General features: G+C 42.9%; 1 protein-coding gene across 7 annotated transcripts in view; it reads right to left on the bottom strand.

The window, feature by feature from the left end:
* Nucleotides 1–24169, bottom strand: part of LOC121276953 (nipped-B-like protein) — a 554475-nt gene that overhangs the window by 203707 nt on the left and 326599 nt on the right. For all 7 annotated transcript variants that reach the window (XM_041185678.1, XM_041185679.1, XM_041185683.1 and 4 more), the window contains 5 exons: nucleotides 8178–8412; nucleotides 7275–7313; nucleotides 6036–6184; nucleotides 2431–2511; nucleotides 284–384 (listed from right to left, as the gene is read on the bottom strand). In XM_041185678.1, the coding sequence (XP_041041612.1) occupies nucleotides 284–384; nucleotides 2431–2511; nucleotides 6036–6184; nucleotides 7275–7313; nucleotides 8178–8412 (605 nt within the window). The remainder of the gene's footprint in view (nucleotides 1–283; nucleotides 385–2430; nucleotides 2512–6035; nucleotides 6185–7274; nucleotides 7314–8177; nucleotides 8413–24169) is intronic.

The following is a 24169-nucleotide window of genomic DNA, read 5'->3' as shown; positions in this document are numbered from 1 at the left end:
CTCATTCTTCTAAGCTCCAGAGAATAAAGGCCCAATCTATTTAATTGTTCCTCACAGAGCAATCCCTCCATTCCAGGAATTAATTTAGTGAACCTTCATTGCATTGCCTCTATGGCAGGTGTATCTTTCCTTAGGTAAGGGGACCAAAACTGCATGCAATACTCCAGATGTGGTCTCACCAAGGCTCTATACAATTACAATAAGATATCTTTACTCCTATGCTCAAATCCTCTTGTCATGAAAGCCAACATACAGCAATTACACAAAGAGTGAATCGCGTTACCTGAAATTTCTTAGACTCCTCTTACTTGTTGGGAGTTTTGCAAGTGAAGCAAACATCTCTTCTAATATCAACTGTCTGTGCTTCTCATACCTTGAGAATACCTGTCAAATGTTTCAAAAAAATATTCTTCAGCTGATTGATGGATTTTACAAATAAAGCATAAGAACCACTTATGACACGAAACACAAAAATAGCCACTCTGATATGCCTACTCGGCTGTCGCATACCTTGTTACAGGGCAGACCAGTCAGCGCTGTAGGAATATCAGCTGTTTGTGCATGCTAGCTATACATTTCAGGGCTGAACACCGTTAGTGGTGAATTTCTTTCAAATTAAACATAAAAGACTCGTATTTATAAAGCATCTTTTACGACTAACAGGCGCCTCCAAGCGCTTTATGGTTTAAATATTTTTGTAGTGTTTTTCCTGGTGTAAAGTAGGAAATGTGGCAACCAATTTGTGCATAGTGATCTCCAACAAACAGCATTATAACAATGTTGATTGAAGGATAAATATTGACCAGGACTTCGTCAAAAGCATGCTGTGTATTAGGAACTAGAGTTAGTTTTAAGTAAGTTATTTTTGTATTGGTGGGTTTTAGGAATAAGCTATAGCTTTCAGTTTAAGTTTCAGATTGAAGTTTAAGTTTAATTGATATATTTTATGTATGTGTTAAGAAAGGGGAGACCTGGGTTTTGGTCACTTTAGAATACTGCCTGTAAGTCTGTGGGTTTGTTTGTATACCTCCATTTTAATAAGGTTTTACGACCCCTGAAGTGAACAGCAGTGTTTCAAGGGAGGTTAGTGGACTAGGGAAGTTAAAACAAAGTAGGAGAAACTGTGTTGCTGCCTAGCAACAGGAAGCCCACAGAGAAAGAGTGAGCTCAGTTGGTAGGAGCATTCCACAGAAACTGTCAGAGCAGCCAGGAAGAGAGCTGCAGGGAGCAGGTCCCAAAGAAAAAAGTCCCAAAACCAGGGGGTTGGGCAGAAGATGGTCCCAGGAAGATAGTAAAGTCAAGGAAAAAGAATAGGAACCTGAATCGGTCTTGTTCAGTGGAACTGAAAGTGAGGATCAGAGGTAAAGGCTCCAAGTTAAAAGACAAAGGTGCAGGGAGCAGAATCAAGGCAAAGTGGGCTTGCAAGAAGCCAGGAGATCCAAGGTGACAGCCAAAGGATGGTGAATCCTTACTATGGGCCTGTGAAGCAGTGGTGTTCTGTTGATATGGCCGAGTATCTGAGAGAGTGCATGCAAGGCAAAGCTTGGATGCATGCAGTGGTCTGAGGGCGGTGGGGGGGAGAACATCAGAAGGAGAGGTTGGAACCCTGGAGGTGGATCCTTGTTGAAGACACCCAAGTAAAAGCATAGCTTGGGAGAAAATGCCAAGGTAAGTTCTTCAAGAGTGGAGGTTGGAAACCCTTGTGAGTAAGACTGAGCTCAGTGAGACCAGTTGGTGTGACAAGCACCAGAGGTGGGGGTGGGGGCTGGGGGCGAGGAGGGGTTGACTAGAGATCTATAGCATATGCTTTGGGTGGCACCTGTCACTTGGTTTCAGAGTGTGGTGTGTCCGACACAGGTCGCCTATTGGTTTAAATGGGCTGTATACTGACTGAATATTAGAGTATAAGATAGATTTTGTAATTTGTGTTGTCCTTACCAATCTGTATGTATCTGTAAAGGTATTGTTGTGGGTGAAGGAGTAGTGTAATGTAATTTGTTTTTTCCGTTTAATAAACATTTTATTCTTTTGTTAGAAGTTCATCGGTTGACTCTGTTCAGTAGTCACCCTCCACATCTCCAAACAAAAAATAACAAGGTTAGGATCTATCAAGCCAGGTACCACCCTGGGATCTGGCTTGTCTAGTAGTAACATCAGGATCATAACACTTGGCACTTTTCACGTTCAGCTTAGAGGGCAGAAGGGAGCTTCAAAAGTCAGTGCCCCCCGACAGTACAGCATTCCCTCAGTGCTGCACTGGAGTGCCTTGATTTGCGTACTCAAGTCTTGGAGTGGGGCCTACTGACTGAGCGAGTGTGATCAACTGAGACATGACTGAAAAAAATTACTGCAAATTATGTCAGATTTATTCATCTGCAGATGCACTAAACACACAAACCATGACTGAGTATTTCCAATAACTGCACTTACAGCCGTCACTAGCTTGATGCCGCACAGCTGCAACTCACTAACGTTTTCCACAAAAAAGGGTGTAATTCCCATGGAAGAAACCTGGATATCAGAAAAAAAGACAGTTAATACATCATTCCAGGAAGGTAGGCAGGAGAGGGGGTATGGTATACATGGCCCAAACAAATAGTCTGGCACTTAATATTTATGATGTAATTTTTGAACAAATGCCCATTATACTTTATTCAGGTCAGTCACTGGACAGAGTAAATATTATGCACTATGGATGAACAAGAAAAAAATAAAAATTGAAACTAAAGACATATATTAAGTATCAAAATGACTGGAATGCTAAATCATTACTTTGCCTTGTTATTTACCAGGGAAGCTAATAACGTGGCGGATATGGCATTAGAATAAGAGCTGAAAAAATCTAATTAAGATACAGGAAGATATTGACAAACAAATTAAACTTAAGAGATAAAGCCCTTAGTCAAATGGGTTACATCTGCACATATTAAAAGTTAGGAAGATATAGTAAAGGCACTATATAAAAAATTCATTACAAAAGGAAATAGTGTCAGTGGACTAGGAATCACATTAGTTGTCTATGTGTAAGGAGAGAGCTAGGACAAGTCCAGAGAATAATAGACCTATTAGTTTAATGTTGGTGGCAGGAAAGATAATGTCATCTTGGCTCAAAGATGTAATAGAAAACCATCTAGAAAACTGAAAATATGTATGGACTCAGCGTAGATTCCAAAAGGGAAGGTTACATTTGACCAATCTTATTGAATTCTTTGAGGAAGTAACAGAAAGGACAGATAAGGGTAATTCTGAAGTAAAATGTTTTCAAAATAAGGTATCACATATTATGACCTTAGCCATGAGTCGATTATGTGGAGTCAGGGGCAAATAACGATTGCACACTGGCTATAAAACAGAAAACCGAGAATGGGGAGATGGTGCTGAAGGCAGTTACACAGAACATGAATTGATATTGAGACCACTGTTGATCACCATTTACAGACAATGTGGACCCTAATCAGAAGTCGAATTTTAAATATAATGGAAGATGCTAAATTGAGGGATCTAGTTAATAGGGGAGGACTGCAAGAGAAGACATTAATAAATTTGCAGAAGTGTGTATAAATGTCAAATATTTTCAATATAGATAAGGATGATAGAAAGTGGAGAATGGGCATAGTGGCAATGCATAGTAGAGTGCCGCAGTGATCCATCCTGGGACCTCAGCTATTTTCAATCAAGATTAATGACTTTATTACCCCTGTCTCTTCATCTAAGTTTGTTGATGATACCAAGCTAGGTGGAAAAGTAAGCTGTAGGGAGGACACACAGAGGCTGCAGAGATATAGACAGGTTAGGAGAGTGGGCAACAAGATGGCAGATGGAATATAATGTAGGGAAGTGTGAACAACTTTGCTTATAAGAATAGAAAAGCAGAATATCTTTTATAAAGGTGTGAAACTTGCAAGTGTTGATGTGCAAAGAGACTTAGGTGTGCTTGTACAAGGAATGCAGAAAAGTTAGCGTGCAGGTGTAGCAAGCAATTAAGTAGACAAACGGCATGTTGGTCTTTATTGTAAGGGGATTGGAGTACAAGAATAAGGAAGTCTTGCTACAATTGTACAGGGTTTTGCTGAGACCACATCTGGAGAACTGTGTGCAGATTTGGTCTCCATATTTCATTGCAATGGAGGCAGTACAAAGAAGGCTCACTAAATTGATCCCTGTGATGAAGGGATTTTCCTATGATGTGAGGATGAGTAAATTGGGCGGATACTCTCAGCAGTTTAGAAGAATGAGACGCAATCTCATTGAAACCTACAAAATTCTGAAGGGGCTTGATAAGGTAGTCGCTGAGAGATTGGTTCCGCTGGTCAGGGAATCTAAAACACAGGGGCACAGTTTCAGGATAAGGGGCCAATCATTTAGGACTGAGATGCGGAGAAGTTACTTCACTCAGAGTTGCGAATCTTTGGAGTTCTCTACCCCGGAGGGTTGTGGATGCACCATTATTGAATATATTTAAGGCTGGGCTAGGTAGATTTTTTGGTCTCGCAGGAAAGTAAGAGATATGAAGAGTGGGTGGGAAAATGGAGTTGTAGGCCAAAATCAACCATGATCAAATGATGGAGCAGGTTCGATGGGCCATATGGTCTACTCCTGCTCCTATTCGTTCTGTCCTTGTGTATTTTTCAAGAATCATTCTTCATGCTAAAATGTGTCTAAATGGAATACAGGAAATAGAGCGATCTGGGGGTGCAGATATACAGATCACAAAGTAAATGGCAGAGGTTAATAAGGCCATTAAAAAAAAAACCAACCAAAACACTGGGCATCATTTCTAGAAGGTTAGGATTGAAGAACAAAGAAATTACCTTAGTTTGACCACATGGTGCTCTGATTCCCATATTGTAAAAAGATGATTGAGAAAGATTTACTACATTGATACTGGAACTGAAAGTTTAAAATGATCAGGGAAGCTTAAACAAGTTGGGACTCGTTTTGCTAGAAAAGACCAGACTTAAGGATGGCACAAGAGGTCATTGAAAGGGTTTGATAGGGTAGAAGTTCAGAAGAAGTTTTCACTTGTGGATGAGAATAAATCTCAGGGTCATAAATATAAAGATAGTCCAATAGTGAATTAAGGAGAGATTCTAATCAGAGAGTGGCAAGAATGTGGAACTATTTCCACAACGTGTGGTTGAGTTAAATAGTAAAGATGCATTTGAGGCAAAGCTAGGTAAGCATGAGAGAGAGAGGAAGGAATAAAAGAGTATGCTGATAGGATTACATGAAGGAATGGAAGAAGGTACATCGGACCATAAACACCGGCATGGGCCTGGCAGGCATGGAGTCCAATCTTGTCTTTAGCAAATATCCACACTTACCAGGAGTCACAATGTTAATTAGAAGGAACCTTGACTGATTAACTTCCTTCCTTAACCCAGGGATACTGAAGACAACTGTTGCCCAAGATGAGAACAGCTACCACAGAATAGACCCAGAATCAAGCCTGGAACCATTTGATTTTGTACAGGTCAGTGCTGCATAAGGCAGATGTGATGCCTTTACCTACTGCCCATCTGAGCAAGGGGGAGGGTTTTACTTATTTAAACGAATGTGCAAAAAATTCCAATTCATGACTTCCATATATAGTGAGCAGCGACAAGCGGAAAAGTTTTACACACAATTTGTTAAATAATTTTTTTTCTCTCAAATGAAAATCAAAATACATACGATCAAGGAGGAGTAGGCCATTCAGCCCCTTGACCCTGCTCTGCCATTTAACAAGATCATGGTTGATATGATAGCAACCTGAAATCTGTATACCATCTACCGCCGATAATTTAACACCCCTTTGCTTACCAAGAATCTATCCACCTCTGCCTTAAAAATATTCAAAGACTCTGCTTCCACCACCTTTTCAGGAAGAGGTCCAAAGACTCTCGACCCTCAGAGAGAAAAAAATTTCACCTTATCTCTGTTTTAAATGGGCAGCCCCTTATCTGCTACAAAGAAAGTTAGCACCCTAAGTTTAGACAGGCCAGTAAATGACTATTGCCATGCCCCATGCAAGTTGGTTTTCGGTTGCAACATACCTGTAGGATTGTAGTGTCAGTGAGGAGCTGTATCTCTAGCAGCTCTGCTATGTTCGAGACGATATCGCACACTCTGTTGTACAGCATGACGATCACTCTTTGTTTATGGCTGGAGTATTTTGCTCGTTTAGCTTTTGAACTGCCACCCCCTGGAAGGGAAAAACCATTACCTGGTTTACCATCAACACTGCATTTAACAGGTGATGGTTTACAGCAAAACAACTCATAATTACCAGGCCAAATGCCACCCACTAGGCAGAGGATGTCTACACTTCTTCCCAGCATCACCCAAGCTCCACCATCATACAGGGGCACCAATCAATACCAGCAGGTGCAAGGTCATTAGATGATTATCTGAAGAGAAACAAGGTGCAGGGGTACGGGGAAAAGGCAGGGCAATGGCACGAGTTCATAATGCTCATTGGAGAGCTGCTGCAGACACAATGGGCCAAATGGATGCCTCCTGTGCCATTAAGATTCTGTGATGTCCCCATCTCACACCAGCTGCTTACAGAACAGATACAAAATCTCTCTGATTCACATCTCTGTCCTTTTGACAGAGGTAAAAGATGCTCAGGTGGGGCAACTATAATAACAAAGTACTTCCAGGTTAAATAAATGTAAAAGTAGCTCAGAAAACTCAGATTAAGATACAAAACCAACACACTCAAAGTAGTCATGAAACTAAAAGCATTTAGTTGAAAATGAATGGAGCAAGATCATGTATAAAATGGTTTCCACTTCTAAATTTGTGCCAATGATGGTACTGCAACAATGTGACCTGCTCCCAAAGTAAACTATGACTACAGAAATTGCTTAATATCTACAAAGCTGTAAGGGATGGGCTCCGGCATTCTCCTCTCCCCAGTGTCAAATAGAGGTAAGAGCAGAAACCTGCATCTGACCTCTGATTACAACACTTTCTTGGGTTGCAATGATCAGATTTCATATTAAAATCACTTGTAGGGATTGTCCAATCTGATGCATAAGAGAAAGGCATGTGGCATGAGTGCTACACAACTTAGTAATTGCATCACGTTTCCACAAAATGGGCCATGAAACCATAATCTTTTAAATAAAATGGAGTTGAATTGACAAGTGGGAAGTCCCTGTGGGAAGTACATTTTCCCAGATCACGTATGGCTACAACCATTCCTCCTGAATGCAGCATTGTTTAAATGATACAATGTACTTTTCCTCTCTTCAAGGAGCATGTCAGAGAGACTGTCATTCACTTACTTGAGTGAACGCGATTCTCCTCATGGTGTTTAGATGTCACTGTGAGATAAGCAGATACAAATTATCAATGATATGACATTTTATGACATGGGTGGAATTTAGCACATAATGGCAAAATGTCAGTAACGTTATTAGCTGAGATACAGGTTTTGTGACAGTATTGTAGATCATCTGTACAAAGGAAACCACGGCTTCCAATGCCATTTCTTATTAATCTGACTAATGTGCACTCAGTCTCTGCACCCCTCACTTCCTCCTCACTGCCATCAACGTTGCAAAGTGAACTTTGACCAAGATTTTCATATTCACACTACAACATGCCTAAGGTCATGAATCAACTTGTGAGATAGTCAACATAAGTATTTAAGCTGTGGCTCGGTGGTAATATTTGTGCCTCTAAATCAGAAGATGTGTTCAAGGCCCAGTAAAGAAACTTGATCATAAAATCTAGGCTGAAATTCTCAATGCAGTGCTGAGGGAGCACTGCACTGTTGGAGGTGCTGAAATTTCTACACTACAACAATGAATACACTTTAAAAGTGCTTAAGAGGCTGTAAAGCATTTTGGACATCCTCAGCTTGTGAAAGATGCTCTAAAAATGCAAGTATTTTCAATAAGCTTCAGTGTCACCGTTACACATTTGAAGTTTTGAAAACAGAGTAGATCTAAACCTCTGCTTTACTTCAGCTTAGAATCAGAGCCATTCTTAACCGCACACTGGGGTTTGGTTTAAAATCCAAGTGCGGATTTATTTTTAAAAGATGACAACTCACTATCAATGAAGAATGGAAGCTCAGGTTGCTAATGAATTCTATTCAACTGGAAAGCTCCTGAGACTCCGGAGTGTCCCTAATATTTGGCTAAGCACTTGCTGAAGCACATATATTAAAAATTGACGCTGACCTGATCCATGCGGGTCGATTCTGTAGACGGGGTCATACTGTGGGTACAGTGTGTTTTGCAGGTGGAATTTGGTGAACTGGATCACTCTTTCAATCACATCATCAATATACACAGCTTTAGACATGTTAGGTGATGTCATAACATTCAGTGCAGTCAGGCAAGCATCAGCTGATTTCGTCACTCTCTCCAAGATCAGTTCTCTCCACAGCTTCTCCTCATCTTCAGTTTCATTGTCCTGGAAAATAACAAGAATTGCAATGCTAGCCTTTTTTCCAATTGCCTCAGATTTCTACATAACGTTGCTTAACAGCTACTACAACCACTAGATCAACTGCAGCTCTTGCAACATCACACTCCAGGCACGAGACTAGGCAAGATCATAGGCACAGCGTTGCAAGAGTGAAGATGTAATAAAATGCTTCCTCTTCTCCTCACTAAAAGCACAGGCTATCTTACACCATTTCAAAGGTGCATGCTTCATGTGCAAGACTAGATAATGTTGGCAAATTATTCAACTGAGAGGGCATTAGCCTGTCTTAATCCAATATCCACATAAGCACACTTTCTAGTAGTGATCAGTGTCGTGAAAAGATATAGTCTTGAAAGGTTCAACACGTCCAGCCAGTTCAGTGCAAGGAGTAACAAATTACATTGCCAGACCAGGAAATTCCAAGTCAGAGGAGACATAGGCTGATCAAACGCTGCAGCACTCTGTAGGACTGAACCTTGCAGATAGCAAATTTTGAAAAACGTTCAGCTGGTCGGGGGGAAAACAAAGTTCAAATTTCAGGCTGGCAGCCTACAACACCACGTTAGCTCCAGTTACAGAAACACAAGGCAAGTACAGAGACGTGGTTGAGTGAGGGGCAGGATTGGTAGCTCAACATTCCGGAATATAGAATCTTCAGGCAAGACAGGGGAGGGGGTAGAAGAGGAGGGGGGATTGCATTATTAGTTAAGGAGTCAGTTACTGCAATAAGGAGAGATGATATCTTGGAAGGGGCATCGAATGAAGCTTTGTAGGTAGAGCTTAGGAATAAAAAAGGGGCAGCCACATTGTTAGGTGTTTATTATAGACCCCCAGATAGTCAGCGGGAAATTGATGAGCAAATATGTGCACAATTTGAGGAGGTGTGTAAAAACAATAACAATAGGGTAATTATATAAGGTGATTTCAACTTTCCCAACATTAATTGGGATAGACATAGTGTTAAGGGCTTGGATGGAGTGGATTTCTTGAAATGTGTACAGAAGAACATTTTAGGTCAATATGTAGAGGGTCCAACAAGGGACGGTGCATTGCTGGACCTAATTCTGGGGAATGAAGCCGGACAGGAGGCTAAGGTGGTAGCGGGGGAGCATTTTACCACAACATGGTACAATTTAAGCTTGTTATGGACAAAAAAATAGACAAGTTCCAAGAAGTGTTTTGGATTGGGGGAGAGCGGATTTTGGTGAAATAAGGCAGGACCTGGCCAACATAGACTGGGAACAGCTACTTATAGGGAAATCTACAGAAGAGCAGTGGGGGGCGTTCAAAAAGGAAATGGGGAGGGTACAGGCTCAACATGTTCCCACTAGGGTGATAGGAAGGAGTAACAAGCCCAGAGAACCATGGATGACCAGAAATATTCAGGATACGATGAGGAGGAAAAGAGAGGCTTTTAGCAGGTACAAGGGAAGCAAATCAGCGGAGGCATTAGTGGAGTACAGAAAGTGCAGGGTAGAGCTTAAGAAAGCAATTAGGATATGAGAAAGCTCTGGCTGGTAAAAGCAGGGAAAATCCCAAGATATTCTATAAGTATATCAATGGGAAGAGGATAACCAGGGAAAGAGTAGGGCCCATTAGGGACCAAGGGGGGCAATCTATGGGTACAGCCAGAGGACATCGCTAGAGTGTTGAACGAATATTTCACATCCGTCTTCACCCAAGAGAATGAGGATGAAGGTATGGAACCCGGAGGGAGAGACTGCGAGGTTCTTGAGCAAATTGATATAGAGAGTGACAAGGTATTGGAGGTGTTGGCAGGCTTATAAGTGAACAAATCTCCAGGTCCGGATGATTTGTGTTCCAGACTGCTGTGGGAGGTAAGGGAGGAGGTCGCAGGGGCTCTGACCCAAATTTTTAATTGCTCTCTGGCCACGGGGGAGGTGTCAGAGGACTGGATAACAGCTAATGTGGTTCCACTATATAAGAAGGGTTGTAGGGGTAAGCCAGGGAACTACAGACCAGTGAGTCATACGTCAGTGGTAGGGAAACTATTGAAGAAAATTCTTAAGGAGAGAATCTATCTCCACTTGGAGAGGCAAGGTTTGATCAGGGATAATCAGCATGGCTTTGTCAGAGGGATGTCATGCCTAATAAATTTGATTGAATTTTTTGAGGAGGTGACCAGGTGTGTAGATGAGGGTAGTGCAGTTGATGTAGTTTATATGGATTTCAGCAAAGCCTTTGACAAGGTCCCACATGGAAGACTCATAAAGAAGGCAAATGCAAATGGGATACAGGGTCATTTGATAAGGTGAATTCAAAAGTGGCTTAGTTGTGGCTTAGACAGAGGGTGATGACAGAAGGATGCTTTAGTGATTGGAAGCCAGTGTCCAGTGGCATGCCATACGGATCTATGCTGGGTCACCTATTATTTGTCATTTATATAAACGACATAGATGATTATGTGGGGGGGGGGTAGGATTAGTAAGTTTGCGGATGACACAAAGATTGGCCGGGTGGTTAACAGTGATGTTGAGTGTCTTGGGCTACAGGAAGATATAGATGGGATGGTCAAATGGGCAGATAAGTGGCAGATGGAATTTAACCCTGAAAAGTGAGAGGTGATACACTTTGGAAGGAGTAATTTGACAAGGAAGTATTCAAAGAACGGCATGACACTAAGAAGTTCTGAGGAACAAAGGGACCTTGGCATGTGTGTCCATAGATCTCTGAAGGTTGAGGGGCATGTTAGTGGGGTGGTGAAAAAGGCATTTGGGACAGTTGCCTTTATAAATCGAGGCACAGATTACAAAAGTAGGGAGGTCATGTTGGAGTTGTATAGAACCTTGGTGAGGCCACAGCTGGAGTAGTGTGTGCAGCTCTGGTCGCGCATTACAGGAAGGGTGTGATTGCACTGGAGGGGGTGTAGAGGAGATTCATCAGGGTGTTGCCTGGGATGAAACATTTAAGTTATGTAGAGAGATTGGATAGACTTGGTTGTTTTTGTTGGAGCAGAGAAGACTGAAGGGGCGACCTGATCGAGGTGTACAAGATTATGAGGGGCATGGACAGGGTGAATAGGGAGCAGCTGTTCCCATTAGTTGAAGGGTCAGTCACAAGGGGGCATAAGTTCAAGGTGAGGGGCAGGAGGTTTAGGGGGGGGATGAGAGGAAAACTGTTTCTACCCAGAGGGTGGTGACGGTCTGGAATGCACTGCCTGGTAGGATGGTGGAGGCGACTGCCTCACATCCTTTAAAAAGTACTTGGATGAGCACTTGGCACATCATAACATTCAAGGCTATGGGCCAAGTGTTGGGAAATGGGATTAGGCAGGTAGGTCAGGTGTTTCTCATGTGTCAGTGCAGACTCGATGGGCCGGAGGGTCTCTTCTGCACTGTGTGATTCTGTGATACTGGAAACATGCCCACACAGCTGATCTCTAGAGTCAAAGGTGTGAACTTTGAAGTCAGACTGAAGGGAGATTAGAAAGGAGCAATAAAAGCAGAAAATGCCAGAAATATACAGGTCAGTCAGTTCTGTGGGTAGAAACAGAGTTAACATTTCAGATAAATGACCTTTCAGAGTTGAGATAAGATAGAAATGTGATAAGATAGAAATGTGATAAGTTTTAAGCAAACAAAGGGGGTGGTAATGATAGGACGGAAAACAGCGGCAGAAACAAAAATTGCTGGAAAATCTCAGCTGGTCTGACAGCATCTGTGGAGAGAAAGACAGAGATAACTTTTCAATGGCTTCTTCAGAACTAAAGAGAAGTCGAAATGTGGTGAAATTTATACTGTTTAAGGCGGGTGGAACAGGTGAAGCTGGATAGAAGGCTAGTGATAGGTGGAGGCAAAGGAGAAATTTCAAAAGATGTCATAAACAAAAGGTGGAAGGGGTGTTGATAGTGGTGATACTGGCTAAAGAAAGTGCTAATGGCGACATTAAGAGTAGAAAGCAGGATGAGCAAATGACAGATGACCCTAGTGGGGGTGGGGGGGAGATCGAAATAGGCTAAAAGATGGGGATAAAACAATGAATGGAAATAAATTTTTAAAATGATAATAGAAATAGGTGGGGAAAAATATATATATAAAAATTTAAAAATATTAAAAAAAGGAATCAAAAAGGGGTGAAGATGGAGGAGAGAGTTCATGATCTGAAATTGTTGAACTCAATGTTAAGTCTGGAAAACAGGGGTGATTGAATGACAAAAAGATCTGTGATGCAGGGCCAAAGGGGGTGCTAATAGGGCAAGTAAAGAAACAATGTGTCCAGACAAGGTGTGAATGACAGAATGATGAACAGCTGCTGCCCAAAATTAAAAACAAGAGAAAAGAGAGCAAAACTGAAACCTACAAAGAAAAGGATGGGGTAGGGATTGTGATCTGAAATTGTTAAACACAATGTTGCACCTGGAAGGTTGTAAAGTGAGGTATTGTTTTATCAAGATTACATTGGCCTTAAGAACATAAAAACATGAGATCTGGAGTAGGTATAGGCGATTCAGAGTTTTATTCACATATTCCAAGAAACCAAGGACAGAGAGGTCAGCATTCTGCAAGGTGCAGAATTAAAATGAGAGGCAAGTAGAAGCTTGGGGACTGAATGGAGTGATCCACAAAGTGGTCACCCAATTTGCGTTTGGTCTCCTTAACATTAATAGACTGAAGCAAAGTTGATTTTGTGGGGCTGAGAATAGAAGTTGGAATAATATTGGAACAATGCTGCAGAGACGTTTTACCAAAGCTTTTCATTTTGCACTCATCAGTACAAATTCAAGAAAGTCAAATTTCAAACGGTCCCAACAATCTATACCATAGGAAGAAAGGGTTGGTAGGTCACCGCTGAACGAAGCATTGTCATGAAGAAAGCAACGTGGAAATACAGGTTCCCCAAGCTCTCAGGTAATCAAAAAAGGTGCAAGGCTTGAACATGTTCTTTTTGTTCGCAGGGAACAGGTTGCTGCACAAGAGCCTACACAGGAGTAAAGGTGTCTTGTTGTAATTGCATAGAGCCTGGAGTATTGAAAATAGTTTTGGACTCCTTACTGTCATGAAGTTATTAACATATATAATATTTTGGAAAATATTTTTCTTTTAAAATAGAGGTTTAGCCTGAAGGTGTGTCTTAATTGGATTAAATCCAACTAGTCTGTAAAGCAGAGAGCGTGCACCTGCATTTTTTGAATAGAGGATTCAAGAAGCGGGGTGAAAACTGATGCCTTTCTAGCAGCTACCAAGCAATATGTTTATATTACTAATAAACTTAGTTATATGAAAAGGATTTTATTGTTAAAGAGGTTTAGTTCAGAAGTTGTTGATACATTGTGAAGTAACATTCAAAAGGGCTGGTAGGTATAACATCAGTAGTTTTTGGGTGTGCAGGGCAGAGGCAATGTGAGATCAACAGGCGGATGCAAGCCTCCAAATGGCTCCACAGCAACCAAATTGAAAGGGCTTCATTTTGAATTTGTATGGTGAAAATGCTTTGCCTGCTGTCTGGTTAAGTGTATGGGTTGCTGTTGCTTTAACGGAGGTTTATTTTTGGAATTTGTTAAAAGTTATGACAGTAGCAATTTTAGCCATGTGTACATATATTTTAAACTGTGTAAATTAATAAAATGTTTCATTTAGTTTAATGTAAAACCTCGAGAACTGGTGGTCTGATTCCAGAATTTAGAATTGCATCTCAAACATAACACTTAAAATTATAGGCTATGACAATTGTTTAAAGTTTCCCTCTGGGATTTTTAAATAACTCCACTTTACCAACAGCATCGGTCATAACATTACCCAAGGAAGGTTATATTGCCACAGAGGAAGTGCAACAAAGGTTCCCCAGACTGATTCCAGGGGCGGTGGGATTGTCCTACAAGGAGATATCGAGGAGGCTGGGCCTCTATTCTTTATGGTTCATAAGAAGCTAAGTGATCTCATTGCAACATATAAAATTCCAACAGGGTTTGACAGGGTAGATGCAGGAAGGATGCTCCCTCTGGCTGAATGGGGTCTAGAACCAGGGGCCAAAGTCTCAGGATATGAGGTAGACGATTTAGGATTCAGATGAGGAGGAATTCCTTCACTCAGAGGGTGGTGAATGTTTTTTTCTCGCTCATGGGATGTGGGCATCACTGGCTAGCATTTATTGCCCATCCCTAATTGCCCTTGTTCAAAAGGGCATTTTTAAGAGTCAACTAAATTGCTGAGGGTCTGGAGTCACATGTAGGCCAGGCCAGGTAAGGTAAGGGTGACAGATTTCCTTCCCTAAAGGACATTAATGAACCAGATGGGTTTTTATGACAATTGACAATGGTTTCATTTTCATCATTAGACTTTTAATTCCAGATATTTATTGAATTCAGATTTTACCATCTGCCATGGTAGGATTCGAACCCAGGTCCCCAGAGTGTTAACCAGGGTCTCGTGATTACCAGTCTAGTGACAATACCACTACGCCATCGCCTCCCCCTACTTTGGAATTCTCTACCCCAGTGGGCTGTGGAGGCTGAGTCATCGAATATGTTCAAGACAGAGATCAATAAGATTTGTAGATATTAAAGACATCAAGAGATATGGGGGTAGTGCAGTAAAACAGCATTGAGCTAGATGATCAGCCATGATCTAGTTGAATGGCACAGCTGCCTCAAGGAGCTGAATGGTCTTCTCCTGTTCCTATGAATGTATGTCGCTTCTAGCAAATGTAAGCGAGCCACATTAAGAGCTTGGCTGATTATCTTAAATTGGTTGTTAGCATAGCTATTAGCGCACTCAGGATTGTTCAGCAAGTGCTGCCCAATCGAGGAATCAGATCTAACATTAGACATTTTGTTTCGGGTTTTGCATGCACGGGCTGGTTGAGTACAGTCTGTGCTCTGCCTATTACAAGTAACCAAAGGAACATGCTGCTTGAATTCGATCAGCCAATAGCTAGGACGTATGTCCTACATATCCGGAATCGCATCAGCACTTAATTTCATACAAAACGTTGTTCAATTGTGTGGTTGGCAGAATCCTTTTTTGGGCCAACGGGGGGCATCCGGATGCTGGAAAATACCACTCACGTAGCCACTGCATAGTAGCAGCGTGAAACTGCTTCCTTAGCCTGTTGTTCAAATTTGAACCGTTTTGCTCTCCATAAATTTGCTTGATCTGCTGAGGATTTTCTGTTTATTATCAGTAAAAGATAAACTTAGGCTTTAGAAATTGAAATTAAGATATTCTTTATAAAGTGCTCAAATCATGGATTGGACACCCCAAGATCGTGGAGGTTATAAAAATGGAACAAATTAAAACTAGATTTTGCAGTGCGTGGTGGGAGGGGGAGGAGCTCAGGGTAAGTGATGAACTGGCTTAGTTAAATACGAACATAGGAGGAATTAGGAGTAGGCTACTTGGTCCCTCCAGCCTGCTCTGCCATTCAATAAGACCATGGCTGATCTCAATGTAACCTCAACCCCACATTCCTGCCTACCCTGATATTCTTTCAGCCCCTTGTTAATTAAGATTCTATCTAGCTCGGCCTTAAAAATATTCAAAGACTCTGCTTTTACCATCTTTTGAGGAAGTGTGTTCCAAAGACACTCAACCCTCCAGGAGAAAAGGTTTCTCCTCATCTCGGTCTTAAATCAGCAACCTCTTATTTTTAAACAGTGACCTTTGGATCTATGGGTCAAAGGCCGATGGGTATTTTCCATCTAGTTCCCCGCCATGCCCCAACCAACCAGTACCGCCAAGGGTGGCTCGGTAGCCCCACTACTTAGCGAGCTGGCCGAGTCCTAAATGACATAGCTGCAAGACTGGGTCTGTGGCAGGTGGTGAGGGAACCAGGAAGATGGTTGTGGCTGTTGGAGGGAACCTGACTTCATCCTCACCAACCTGCCTGCCGCAGATGCATCTGTCCACGACAGTATCGGTTGGAGTGACAACCGTACAGTTGTTGTGGAGATGAGGTCCCACCTTCACATTGAGGATACCCTTCATAGTGTTGTGTGGCACTACCACCGTGCTAAATGAGATAGATTTCGAACAGATCCAGCAAATTAAGACTGGGCATCCATGAGGTGCTGCGGACCATCAGCAGCAGCAGAATTGTACTCGAACACAACCTGTAGCCTTAAACAAAAACAGAAAATGCTGGAAAAACTCAGGTCTAACAGCATCTTTGGAAAGAAGAAAAAGTTAATGTTTCAAGTTCGTATGACTCTCCTTCAGAGCTCTGAAGAGTCATATGGACTTGAAACGTTAACTTTTTTTCTCTCCACAGATTCTGTTAGATCTGCTGAGTTTTTCCAGCATTTTCTGTTTTTGTTTCAGATTTCCAGCGTCCACAGTATTTTGCTTTTATTACAATCTGTAACCTCATGGCCTGGCATATCCCCCACTCCACCATCATTACCATCAAGCCAGGGGATCATCCCTGATTCAATGAAGAGTGCAGGAGGGCATGACAGGAGCAGCACCAGGCATACCTAAAAATGAGGTGTCAATCTGGTGAAGCTATAAAACAGGGCTACTTGCGTGCCAAACAGCATAAGCAGCAAGTGATGCGCAGAGCGAAGCGATCTCAGAACCAATGGATCAGATCTAAGTTCTGCAGTCCTGCCACATCCAGTTGTCAATGGTGGTGGATAATTAAACAACTCACTGGAGGAGGAGGCTCCACAAATATCCTCATCCTCAATGATGGAGGAGCCCAGCACAGCAGTACAAAAGTTAAGGCTGAAGCATTTGCTACAATCTTCAGCCAGAAGTGCCAAGTGGATGATCCATCATGGCCTCATCCAGAGGTCCCGAGCATCACAGATGCCAGTCTTCAGCCAATTCAATTCACTCCACGTGATATCGAGGAACAGCTGAAGGCACTGGACACTGCAAAGGCTATGGACCTTGACAATATTCCGGCAATAGTACTGAAGACTTGTGCTACACCCATAGCCAAGCTGTTCCAGTGCAGCTATAAAACTAGCATCTACCTGGCTATGTGGAAAATTGCCCAGGTATGTCCTGTACACAAAAAGCTGGAGAAATGCAACCCGGCCAATTATCACCCCATCAGTCTAATCCTGATCATCAGTAAAGGAAGAAGTCATCAACAATGCTATCAAGCTGCACTTGCTTAGCAATAACCTGCTCAATGATGCCCAGTTTGGGTTCCGCCAGGGCCACTCAGTTCCTGACCTCATTACAGCCATGATTCAATCATGGACAAAACAGCTGAACTCCCAAGGTGAGGTGAGAGTGGCTGTCTTTGAAATCATGGCAGCATATGACCCAGAGTGGCATCAAGGAGCCCTAGCAAAACTGCAGTCAATGGGAATCAGGGGGAAACTCTTCACTGGTTGTAGTCATACCTAGCACAAAGGAAGATGGTTGTGGTTGTTGGAGGTCAGTCATCTCAGCTTCAGGACATCACTGCAGGAGTTCTTAAGGGTAGTGTCCTCATCTTCAGTTGCTTCATCAATGACCTTCCTTCCACGGTAAGGTCAGAAGTGGGGATGTTCACAGATGATGGCACAGTGTTCAGCGCCATTCACAACTCCTCAGATACTAAAGCAGTCCATGCCCAAATGCAGCAAGACCTGGACAACATCCAGGCTTGGGCTGACAAGTGGCAAGTAACATTCGTGCCACACAAGTGCCAGGCAATGACCATCTCCAATAAGAGAGAATCCAACCATCGTCCCTTGATGTTCAATGGCATCACCATCATTGAATCCCCCATCAACATCCTAGGGGTTACCATTGACCAGAAAATGAACTGGACTAGCCATATAAATACTGTGGCTACTAGAACAGGTCAGAGGCTAGGAATCCTGTGACGATTAACTCACCTCCTGACTCCCCAAAGCCTGTCCCCCATCTACAACGCACAGGTCAGGAGTGTGATGGAATACTCCCCACTTGCCTGGATGAGTACAGCTCCTACAACACTGAAGAAGCTGGACACGGTCCAGGACAAAGCAGCCCACTTGATTGGCACCACGTCCACAAACATTCACTCCCTCCACCACCGACGCACAGTAGCGGCAGTGTGTACCATCTACAAGATACACTGCAGGAATTCACCGAGGCTCCTTAGACAGCATCTTCCAAATCCATGACCACTACCATCTAGAAGGACAAGGCAGCAGATACATGGGAACACCATTACTACAGGTTCCCCTCCAAGTAACTCGCCATCCTGACTTAGAAATATATCGCCGTTCCATCACTGTCGCTGGGTCAAAATCCTGCATCAAGCTTTTTTTTATTCATTCACGGATGTGGGCTTCACTGGCTGGGCCAGCATTTATTGCCCATCCCTAGTTGCCCTTGAGAAGGTGATGGTGAGCTGCCTTCTTGCCTTCAGTCCATGTGGTGTTGGTACACCCACAGTGTTGTTAGGAAGTGAGTTCCAGGACTCTAACCCAGCGACAATGAAGGATGCACAAATGCGACCCTGACTGGAAGCACCTGGCTCAACACAAGCCCAGACAGTGTAGCACAGTTACACATAGGCCACCAACTAATGCTTCAGAGTTACAGCAACCAAATTACAAATCATTTGAATTTTAAGCCCACCAGCAGACAAAGAAAGGTCATTACAACTAAAGACCAGTAATGAGTGATCGGTTGCAAATGTACATTAATAACAAAAAGTCAGCATGCAAGTACATAAAGTAATTATATACTAAAAATGCTGAAAAAAAAATCTCAGGTGTGGCAGCATCTGTGCAGAGAGGGAACGATGATGAAAGGTCAATAAGTTAATTGTTCTTCTTTCTTCACAGGGACTACTTGGCATTTTTTTTTATTCATTAATGGGATGTGGGCTTCGCTGGCTGGGCCAGTGTTATTGCTCATCCCTAGTTGCCCTTGAGGTGGTGGTGGTAAGCTGCCTTCTTGAACCGCTGAAGTCCATGTGGTGTGGGTACACGCACAATGCTGTTAGGATTTTGACCCAGCGATAGTGAAGGAACGGCGATATATTTCCAAGTTAGGATGGTGAGTGACCTGGAGGGGAACTTCCAGGTGGTGATGTTCCCATATATCTGCCCACGTCCTTCCAGAAAGTAGTGGTCATGAGTTTGGAAGATGCTGCCTAAGAAGCCTTGGTGAATTCCTGCAGTGCATCTTGTAGATGGTACACACTGCTGCTACTGTGCGTTGGTGGTGGAGGGAGTGAATTTTTATGCATATGGTGCCAATCAAGCGGGCTGCTTTGTCCTGGATGGTTGTGGGAGTTGCACTCATGCAGGCAAGTAGGGAGTATTCTATTACACACCTGACTTGTGCCTTGTAGATTGTGGACAGACTTTGGGGAGTCAGGAGGTGAGTTACCCGTCGCAGGATTCCCAGCCTCTGACCTGCTCTTGTAGCGACAGTATTTATATGGCTGGTCCAGTTCAGTTTCTGGTCAATGGTAACCCCCAGGATGTTGAAAGTGGGAGATTCAGTGATGGTAATGCCATTGAACATCAAAGGCTGATGGTTGGATTCTGCTGAGTATTTCCTGCATTTGCTGTTTTTATTTCAGATCTCCAGCCTCTGGAGCATAAGGCTTTTGTGAACTTATACCAAGACTTTGAATAAGCAATCTCGATAAGCTATAAAGCGCAATTCCTACAACTGACAGTAAGTGGCACCAAAGGTAAAGGAATGGATGCCTGCAGAACTGTACATTTGCAGTAGAGGAAGCATTTGCCACAAAATTCAAATCATTCATCATCACCCTGTGAACCAAAGTTCAACTTCAAAGAAGTTGACTCAACAAACTGAAGAGGTAGGACCATCAGTCTCACTGTTTAGATTTTCAGCGTTAGCTCTGATCAGGAAAACTACGTCAGTTAAGAGATGAGACTTGATTTGAAGGTGGGCATTGATAAGGATGTTAAAAAAGAGGTTCTAAATAGAGGCAGAGAGCAGAGCAAGTTATCCCTGCTTCTGTGCAATATGATCTAATGAAATTTAAGTGACAAATGGGATTAATATTGAAGGAGTGGGCAATGTAACTAATTTCTGGGACTACCCAGGTGGAGATCAGAGTCTAGCCCAACCATCCCCGCCCAAAGCTGTGCTCTTGCTGGGAGATGTTTTTACATTAGCACTATATAACATAGGTCAGCAGCAACAACTCTTGGGCACAATGTCAGGTGCATGGGACAGAACATCTGATGCTTGCATAGCCTAGTGTTCTAGCTGGCACTTCAATACAATCCCACCTTTAGTTAGTTACCACCTGTAGGACTGAGCTCGATTTACAGTACAGAGAATAATCTTGTACCACGAAGGATAAATAGGGCTAGGGAGCCAGCGCTCCCACTTTTGTTTTTGATGGTTTCATAAGGTCCACCTGAATAGACAGAGAGAGTCATGCTTTGACATCTGATCCAACAATACAGCACTTTTTTTTATTCTTTCAGAAGATGTGAACATCGCTGGCTAGTCCAGCATTTACTACCTATCTCTAATTGCCCTTGAGAAGGCCTCCTTAAACCACTGCAATCCCTGTGGTGTAGGTACACCCACAGCGCTGTCAAGTGAGTTCCAGGATTTTGACCTAGCGACAGTGAAGGAACGGTGATTTCGTTCCAACTCAGGGTGTTGTTTGACTTGGAGGAGAATTTGCAGGCGGTTGTATTTCTATGCATCTGCTGCTCTGTCCTTCTTGGCAGTAGAGGTTGCGGGTTTGCGAGGCAATGTTGAGGAAACCTTGGTGAGTTGCTGCAGTGCATCTTGTCAATGGTACATACTGCTACCATTTTCTACCGGTGGTGGAGGGAGTGAACGTTGAAGGTGATGGATGGGATGCCAATCAGGCTAGCTGCTTTGCTTTGGAGGGTGTGCAGCTTGAGTGCTCTTGGAGCGGCACTCATCCAGGCAAGTGGAGAATATTCCATAACACTCCTGATTTCTGCCTTGTAGATGGTGGACAGGCTTTGGGGAGTCAGGAGGTGATTTACTCGACAAGAATTCCCAGCCTCTGACCTGCCCTTATGGCCACAGTGTTTATATTTCCAGCATCCGCAGTTTTTTGTTTTTATCACAGTGTTTATATGGCTGGCCCAGTTCAGTCTCTATATACGAACATATGAATTTGAATTAGGACCTGGAGTAGGTCACTTGGCCCCGTGAGCCTGGTCCACCATTCAATAAGATTATGGCTGATCTGAATTTCACCTCAACTTCACATTCCTGCCTACCCTGATAACCTTTTAGCCCCTTGCTCATCAAGAATCTAACTGGTCAATGGTAATCCCCAGGCTATTGACAGTAGGGGAATCAGCGATGGTAATGCCATTGAATGTCAAGTAGAGATGGTTAGATACTCTCTTGTTAGAGGCAGTCACTGCCTGGCACTCATGTAACGCAAATGTCTGATCAGCCCAAGCCTGAATGTTGTCCAGGTCATGCTGCATGTGGACAGAGACTGCTTCAGTACCTGAGGAGTTGCGAATGAAACTGAACAATGAACATCCCCACTTCAGACCTTATGATCGAGGGAATTTCTTTGATAAAGCAGCTGAAGATGGTTGGGCTGAAGACACTACTCTGAGGAACTCCTACAGTGATGTCCTGGAACTGACATGATTGACTTCCAACCACCAAAACCCGGTTCCTTTGTGCTAGGTATGACTCCAACCAGTGAAAGTTTTTTTCTCTGGATTCTAGTTTTGCTAAGGCTCCTTGATGCCACATTTGGTCAAATGCTGCCTTGATATCAAAGGTAGTCATCCCCCACCTCATCTCAAGTTCAGCTCTTTTGTCCACGTTTGGATCATGAGTATAATGAGGTCAGGAGCAGAGTGGCCTTGGCGGAACCCAAAGTGAATGTCTGTGAGCAGATTATTGTTGAGTAAGCACCGCTTGATGTCACTGTCGACGACACCTTCCATCACTTTGCTGATGATAGAGATTAGACTGATGGAGAAATAACTAATTGGGTTGGATTTGTCCTGCTCTGTGTACACAGGACATGCCTGGGCAATTTCACATTGTTGGGTAGACGCCAGTATTGCAGCTGTACTGAAGAGCTTGGCTAGGGGCTCAAGTGCTGAAGAATATAGGAATGTAAGAAATGGGAGCAGGAGTAGGCCATTCAGCCCCTCAAGCCTGCCCCACCGTTCAGTAAGATCATGGCTGAACTGCCCCAGGCCTCAACTCCTCTTTCATGCCAGTTCCTCACAATCCACAACTCCCTGATACTTCAAAAATCTATCTACCTCCTCTTTCAATAATTTCAATGATCTAACCTCCACAACTCTCTGGGGTAGAAAATTTCAGACATTCACTACCGTCTGAGAGAAGAAATTCCTTCGAATCTCAGTTTTAAATGAGTGTCCCCTTATTCTGTAACTATGTCCCCTGGTTTGAGATTCCTCCACTAGTGGAAACATCTTCTCAACATCTACCCTGTCAAGCCCACTAAGAATCTTGTACATTTCAATAAAATCACCCCTCATTCTTCTAAACTCTAATGAATAAAGGCCTGACCTGTTTAGCTGTTCTCGATAAATCAGCCCCTTCATCCCAGGATTCAGCCTAGTGAATCTCTTTTGAACTGTCTCCAATGTCAGTATATCCTTTCTTAAATACGGGGACTAAAACTGTACACAGTACTCCAGGTGCAGCCTCACCAACACCCTGTACAGTTGTAACAAGGCTTCCCTATTTTTAAACTCCAACCCCCTAGCAATACAGGCCAAAATTCCAATTACCTTCTTAATTACTTGCTGTACCTGCATGATAACTTTTTGTGTTTCATGCACAAGAACACCCAGATCCCTCTGTGCTGCACTTTTTAGAGTCTCTCTCCAATTAAATAATAGTCTGCCTTTTGATTCTTCCTACCAAAGTGCATGACCTCACACTTTCCTACATTAAACTCCATCTGCCAAGTTTTTGCCCTCTTACTCAACCTGTCTATATCCCCTTGCAGATTCCTTATGTCCTCATCACAACATGCCCTCCCACCTATTTTTGTATCCAAATTTGCTGACGATTACACTCTGCTCCCTCCTCCAAGTCATTAATTTAGATAGTAAATAATTGAGGCCCTAGGTCTGATCCTTGAGTAGTTCCACTAGTTACGTCTCTCCAACCTGAAAAAGACCCAATGATCCTGACTCTCTGTCTTGTGTGTTAACCAATCCTCAATCCATGCTAATATATTAGGCCCAATACCGTGAGCTCCTATCTTGTGCAATAACCTTTTATGTGGCACCTTATCGAATGCCTTCTGAAAATCCAAATACACTACATTGACTGGTTCCCTTTATCAACACTTATATCCTCAAAGAACTCTAGCAAATTTGTCAAACATGATTTCCCTTTCACAAAACCATGCTGACTTGGTTTGATTGTGTTAAGCTTTTCTAAATGTCCTATTTCTTCCTTAATAATGGATTCCAGCAATTTCCTAACGATAGATGTTAGGTTGACTGGCCGATAGTTTCCTGCTTTTTGTTTCCCTCCCTTCTGGAACAGGGGTGTCACATTAGCAGTTTTCCAACCCTCTGGGACCTTCCCAGAATCCAGTGATTTCTGGAATATTTCGACCAATGCATTCACTATCTCTGCAGCCGCTTCCTTTAAAACCCTTGGATGCAGGTCATCAGGTCCTGGCAACTTGTCTGCTTTTAGTATGCCAAATACTTTGTCCCTCGTGATAGAGACTGTTACAAGGCCTTTCCTCCCATTAGCTCCTTGCCTATCTGACAATCTTTGGAGTGTTTATAGTGTCCTCCACCGTGAAGACTGATGCAAAATACTGGTCTAAATTATGTGCCATTTCCCTGTTC

Source organism: Carcharodon carcharias, chromosome 4 (genome assembly GCF_017639515.1).
Source record: "Carcharodon carcharias isolate sCarCar2 chromosome 4, sCarCar2.pri, whole genome shotgun sequence".
Classification (NCBI taxonomy): domain Eukaryota; kingdom Metazoa; phylum Chordata; class Chondrichthyes; order Lamniformes; family Lamnidae; genus Carcharodon; species Carcharodon carcharias.
This window is presented reverse-complemented; position numbering and strand designations above follow the sequence as displayed.